The 6,344-nt window shown below is 33.8% G+C and overlaps 1 protein-coding gene across 1 annotated transcript; it reads right to left on the reverse strand.

The window, feature by feature from the left end:
* Window positions 1–1,437: 1,437 nt before the first annotated feature.
* On the reverse strand, window positions 1,438–4,629 carry LOC107752978 (leucine-rich repeat-containing protein 72-like). Its single transcript, XM_016569058.1, has 4 exons — window positions 4,397–4,629; window positions 3,574–3,755; window positions 3,402–3,479; window positions 1,438–1,816 (listed from the first exon to the last, which is right to left on the reverse strand). The coding sequence occupies exons 1-4, from the start codon at window positions 4,598–4,600 to the stop codon at window positions 1,672–1,674; spliced, it is 609 nt and encodes a 202-aa protein (XP_016424544.1). The 5' UTR covers window positions 4,601–4,629; the 3' UTR covers window positions 1,438–1,671.
* Window positions 4,630–6,344: the final 1,715 nt, after the last annotated feature.

Raw genomic sequence — 6,344 nt, forward strand, 5'->3', positions numbered from 1 at the left:
TTAGATAACTTTCTATTATTGTATTTTAGTTAGATTTTTATGTGCATTGTGCAACCATGTATTTGTTTTTTTTAGTATTTACTTTTTTTATTTCTTCTTTGCATGTGTGTATATGTGTGTAAGATGCTCTGTTTTTGTTTTTAAGGTGACTTTTTAACATTCTGTCAAGGGTCTACAGATGAAGAATAGCCTTTTTGGCAAATTCTGGCACATTTAAAGTCATGTTTATTAATGTGCATTGCGCCTGTGAACAAATAAACTCTCTCTCTCTCAGTGAAATTGAAAATAGATTGGGCTACTTTAATAAAAAAAGGAGACATCAGTAAGTGTCAGAAGGTGTGTAAACTTTTTGAATTAAATGCATGGTAAATTGTACTTTTTTTTGTCTTCTGGTAACATAAGTATTAGCTTCTTGAAGGGTACTAAATGAAAAAAAGAGATCTTTAAACAAATTTTACACATCAATTCAACACATTCAAAACACATAGAGACATCAGTAAGTGTCAGAAGGTGTGTAAACTTTTTGAATTAAATGCATGGTAAATTGTACTTTTTTTGTCTTCTGGTAACATAAGTATTAGCTTCTTGAAGGGTACTAAATGAAAAAAAGAGATCTTTAAACAAATTTTACACATCAATTCAACACATTCAAAACACATTTCCTCTCATTTAGTTAAATTATTAAAATGTTGCATATTCTGCAAGGGGAACATAAGACTTATAAGCAGAACTGTAGCTTAGTATGCTTTTGCAGAGTTTATAATAATCAGTTTTGACTAATTGTTTATAATATTATGTGTATTACGGTAATGATTCGGGCGCTTCTGCGCCTGTTTCTCTGCTCGGTTATGAATGTATGTAAAGGTCATAGTTAGTTCATTATCATTGTAGGCTAATAAACACCACAGAGCATATTTTTAACATCCGTTTTCATGCTTACATAATTTAGTAAGAGTATCTGATTCATATGCATGAATCTGATAGCCTATACAAATATAATTTGCAGTCTGTAGACATGAGTCAATTTCAAAACTTCCTGTGCATTAAACGAGGAGCATTAAATGTAATTTGATTTCAAGAACATCATGTACAATAAGACGCTCAAACATCACAGCTGAGATAAATATAGTACATGTGGTTCTGTGAAGCGGTTATCAAAGGCTCTGAAGCCGAGAGATATGCCTTATCACAAAAACATACAGGTGATTTTTATTTGCAATCAATAATCTGTTTTAGCAGCAGTTATATCAGAGCAATAAACTAGACCGCAGTGTCACTTATTGCTTTTTTTTTTAATGGTGGCAAACAGTGTTGGGGAAAGTTACTTTTAAAAGTAATGCATTAAAATATTGAGTTATTACCGGAAATGTAATTGCGTTAGTTACTTTTTATAGAAAGTAACTTTTGCATTACTTTTTCTCATCTGGACTGGGCTTGCTTGTTTGTTTTAAATATAAAAAGTTCTATTTTTGGCCCTTGCACACCAAAAGTGACAATATTTCTGGAGTCATTTCACATTTATTTGTTGTAACTTCAAATCCAAGTTTGAATATGATCTGGTGCATGAGTAAAGGCTTTGACCCTGCTGAGGTCTGGAAGGAGTGCTTTGGTTGTTGTGGATTGTAAGTGGCTTGGCTCGAGGCTCGGGTGAAGCGAGTGAAGTGAATAGTGTTAGCGATGAAGCTCCTTCCTCCTCCGGCTGCCTTCTCTGATTCTCTGCATCCTGTAGGTCTTTCGGGCCACTTCACGCTCTTTCTCCTGCACCTCTGTGTCATCCAGCACCTCCAGACCGGGGATCTGACTGATCACATACTGCCTGTCATATACACAAATAGAGTAGTTAGTATGGACTGTAATAGTATATTATGTGACCCGCAGTCTTAAGTCTCTGGGGTATATTTGTAGCAATAGCCAACAATACATTGTATGGGTCAAAATTATCCATTTTTCTTTTATGCCAAAAATCATTAGGATATTAAGTAAAGATCATGTTCCATGAAGATATTTTGTAAATTTCCTACCGTAAATATATCAAAACTTAATTTTTGATTAGTAATATGCATTGCTAAGGACTTCATTTGGACAACTTTAAAGGCGATTTTCTCAATATTTTGATTTTTTTGCACCCTCAGATTCCAGATTTTCAAATAGTTGTATCTCAGGCAAATATAGTCCTATCATAACATAACCATACATCAATGGAAAGCTTATTTATTCAGCTTTCAGATGATGTATAAATCGCAGTTTCAAAAAATTTACACATATATCCAGGGTCACATATATAATACAATACAATACAATGCAATGCAATGCAATGCAATACAATACAATACAATACAATACAATATAATATAATAGTAGGTAGTACTCTACATATTAGGTTGTTCAGATTGAATATTGAACATATGGGACTGGCACAAATACTAAAGCACAGCTTGCTTTGTTATTGTATTGAGAACTTGTATTGCAAAACATGACCACTAGATGGCAGTACACACTTTTGAAGGAGAAGTGTGCTTAATTGTATTGAGTGTGCACTTGTAGTGTACTTTAAATCTGGGAAGCATATATTTAAAAAGCTTTAAGTGCAGATAATATAATATTAATTAATTAAAAGGCCACTTAAGTGACTTAAAGTGAAACACTTTCATGACTGTTTCTTAACACACTTAAGTACACGTTTAAAAAGTGACCTTTGTAATAATGTCAAATTAAACGTTTAACTTAAAGTGCATTTTAAATCATCATGTTTTAATAATCTTTTGTCGGGCCTAAAGACGTAGCTAGACTTATTTTTGAAACACATGTAAAGTACTTGCTTAGAATTTGAACTGTAGTGTGTTATTCAATATTACATTTAAAGTTGATATATTTTAAATGCACTGAATTGCAGTATCATCATTACAAATGTGTAATTACAAATGTATTTAAATACATGACATACAAGTTTCAACAGAAATGAAAATAAAGTATAGTTTCGTTTTCAGCAGTACTTTAACCATATTTCAAAGACAATAGAAGTAATTATGAAATTACATATAAATATGCACTTAAGTCATACTTAAGTGGGTCAAAACGCACCATAAAATTTAGCAAATTGCAGGTGACATAAATTTAAATTATAATAGATTTTCTTTAATTGTATTTAACATGCAATTAAGTATCCAAAAGCATTACATTCAGTTCAAACTTAAGTATATTCTTTTTCCATAACAAATGTTCCTTTGAAAGTATGCTAAAGCGTACATCTTCTTCAAAAGGGTATGTACCATCTGAAGTTCTCGAAACAGATCAAAAGTCCAGGATGAATGTTAACATAGTAAAATGTATACTGTATATTGGCAATACAATACTTACTACATAACTGCATATTTCAATACATCTCCTCTTCTCAAGCTTACCTGTAATCCATATACTGCGTGAGACTGCCTCCATTAAAGTAACTGGGTGCCGCTTCATTGTTCATCATACTGAGAATTCTACAATGAAACCAAACAGATAAATCACTGGAGGTATAAAAACACTATATCTACAGAGTAGTTAATGCATGAGTGAATGGGATTCTGAACTCACTTGATATTTGGGAACTTGCAGCAGATCTCCTCCACAATAATGGGCAGGTTGCTGATTTTGTTCTTGTTGATCCACAGGGTGGTGAGGCTGGGCATGTAGGGGAATTTGACATGCGCGCTGTAGTTGTTGCAGTCCAGGATGAGTGTGCTGAGCTTCTCCAAACTGCCCAAAAGAGCCGGGTTCCGTTAGCAACTCAATTAAGGTCAATCACGTGAGAAGTTAACCCTACACAGTCAAACCAAAAATGTGACCCTGGACCACAAAACCAGTCATAAGGGTCAATTTTTTTAAATTGAGATTTGTACATTTATACAATATTTGGCTGAGATACAACTATTTGAAAATCTGGAATCTGTTCCTCATACGTATATATTTAGTCATTTAGCAGACGCTTTTATCCAAAGCGACTTACAAATGAGAACAATAGAAGCAATCAAAATCAACAAGAGAGCAAAGTTGTGCAAGTGCTATAACAAGTCTCAGCTTAACGCAGTACACGTAGCAAGTTTTTTTTTATTATTATATATTAAAGAAAAAGAAAAAGAATAGAGCAAGCTAGTGTTAGAGGCCTTTTTTTGCTTTTTGATAATTGCATAATAAATAAAAAGAAAACACAGATAGAATACAAAAAGTATAGAGAAGCTGTTGTGTTTTTTTTTAATAAAGAAAACAAGCAGTTAGTAAATTAATAGAGTGCTAAATATATTGTATATAAATATACAATATAATAAATATATCGTCTAAAGATTAACAAAGATACATATAAGAAAACGTTATAATGTAGCTACACACATGACAAAGACATCTGATTCCCAAAAGGTTACTCGTCCAGCAAGTTGTAACTGAGGTCCAGAACCTCCAGAGTGTCCCGCTGCTGAAGGATGGTGTCGTGGGGAAGCTCCATGAGGCTCTGGTAGGCCAAAGAGAGTCTCTGGAGGCCCAGCACCACAGCAGGGCCTCCGGGGGCCGAGGGCCCGGTCTCCATGTCCTTGCTCTCACACTCTTCACTGCTCCTCCACCACGGCATCAGGACACATAATGAGCGGATCCACCTCCTGACACTGTCAAAAAGATGTTTGAGGGTTAGTTAAGGGTGGAGTTACTCTGGTACATGGTCAATTTATGCCAAGAATTCTGGGTACATTTGGTGAAAGTACACTGTAAAAAAAAAAAAGAAAATCTAATTTTTTTTGAGTGGAATTGGTTTCAAAGTATATCCTACACCAACTTTTTTTTAGAACAAATACGATGTACATGACACATTGTATATCTCAGCATTATGATTCAAATATATTTTACATTTTCTAGTCGCAGTCAGGAGCTCACAAATATCAAAATACCTTCAGAATATTGACGCACGTTGTACTAATGAAGAAATCCACAATCAAACTGAGTTCTTCTGCTAAACTGTGACAGTCCAAGAAATCAAAACTGGCCAAGACTGAGTAGGCTATTATTTAAAGGGTAATATGAATCCTCATTTAATAGGTATGAGGTCGTCTTCATATATAAAACCAATACTCATCAAATCCTAATTAGATTCTTAGAATATAAATGGGAAGTTAGGGCAAGGCTACATTCACCTCAGTATGACTCAGAATGAACTGATATTTCATAAGGCTGCAGCCAAATAAAGTAACACAACACCAAGCCTATTGAATTGTATTAATATATCATTAATAGGCTACATTATTCAAATAAATAATATCAGGTGGTGCTTTTTTAAAACCTGGATCACACTTTAATATTTCTTAAAGTATTTTTCTTCAGAAATTAACTGTATGGTATTCATCAGAATTTCCCCAAAACGCAGATGCAAAAAAAGGAATTCACCACAGTCACGAAGATCACAAAGAGTTGAAAGAGAAAACATGATTTCAGTGCATATGAAAGATCGGGCACTTCAGAAAGAGAAAGCGTGATATGAAACTTGTGATAGATACATCAGGATTACAGAAAAGAGCAGTCATTTCAATCCAACCTGACATATTTACATGACATATTTTCACATCGATGCCATAAAAGAACCAATTTTTTGGTTCACCAAAGAACCTTAAAGGGATAGTTCACCCAAAAATGAAAATTCTGTCATCATTTACTCACCCTCATGTCGTTCCAAACCTGTATGAGTTGCTTTCTTATGTTGAACACAAAAGAAGATATTTTGAAGATTGCTGGTAATCAAACAGTTGGTGGTTGCCATTGACTTCCATAGTAGGAAAAAAAATACTATGGAAGTCAATGGCAACCACCAACCGCAAAAGTGACTCAGTCCTAAAATCTTAAAGGGATAGTTCACCTAAAAATGAAAATTCTGTCATCATTTACTCATTTAATCATTTAGATTGCTGGTAATCAGACAGTTGGTAGTTGCCATTGACTTCCATAGTATTTTTTTTCCTACTATGGAAGTCAATGGCAACCACCAACTGTTTGATTACCAGCAATCTTCAAAATATCTTCTTTTGTGTTCAACATAAGAAAGCAACTCATACAGGTTTGGAATGACATGAGGGTGAGTAAATGATGACAGAATTTTCATTTTTGGGTGAACTATCCCTTTAAAGTGAACAATTCTTGAAAGTTTTTTTTTTTGTGTGTGAAAACTTAAAGAATCCTTTTCCACTATGAAGAACAATTTGTGGAATTGCAAGTTTCCATGGATGTTAAAGGTTCTTCACGGAACCACAGAGCTTTAAACTTTTTAATCTTTTAAATATTTTTAAAAGTGTAAGTAACATTTTGACACAGTTTTTTTTCATTATTGACAC

This window comes from Sinocyclocheilus rhinocerous, unplaced genomic scaffold (assembly GCF_001515625.1).
Source record: "Sinocyclocheilus rhinocerous isolate Xijiao unplaced genomic scaffold, SAMN03320098_v1.1 scaffold3608, whole genome shotgun sequence".
Lineage (NCBI taxonomy): Eukaryota > Metazoa > Chordata > Actinopteri > Cypriniformes > Cyprinidae > Sinocyclocheilus > Sinocyclocheilus rhinocerous.

Bases quoted from the DNA above. Each gene is read 5' to 3' on its own strand.
- LOC107752978 (XM_016569058.1), bottom strand. From the start codon at position 4,600: ATGCCGTGGTGGAGGAGCAGTGAAGAGTGTGAGAGCAAGGACATGGAG. The intron at 3,756-4,396 runs TAACCTTTTGGG...AGTTGCTAACGG, and splicing joins GTTACAACTTGCTGGACGAG to AACCCGGCTCTTTTGGGCAG. The intron at 3,480-3,573 runs GTGAGTTCAGAA...GTTTCATTGTAG, and splicing joins TGCAAGTTCCCAAATATCAA to AATTCTCAGTATGATGAACA.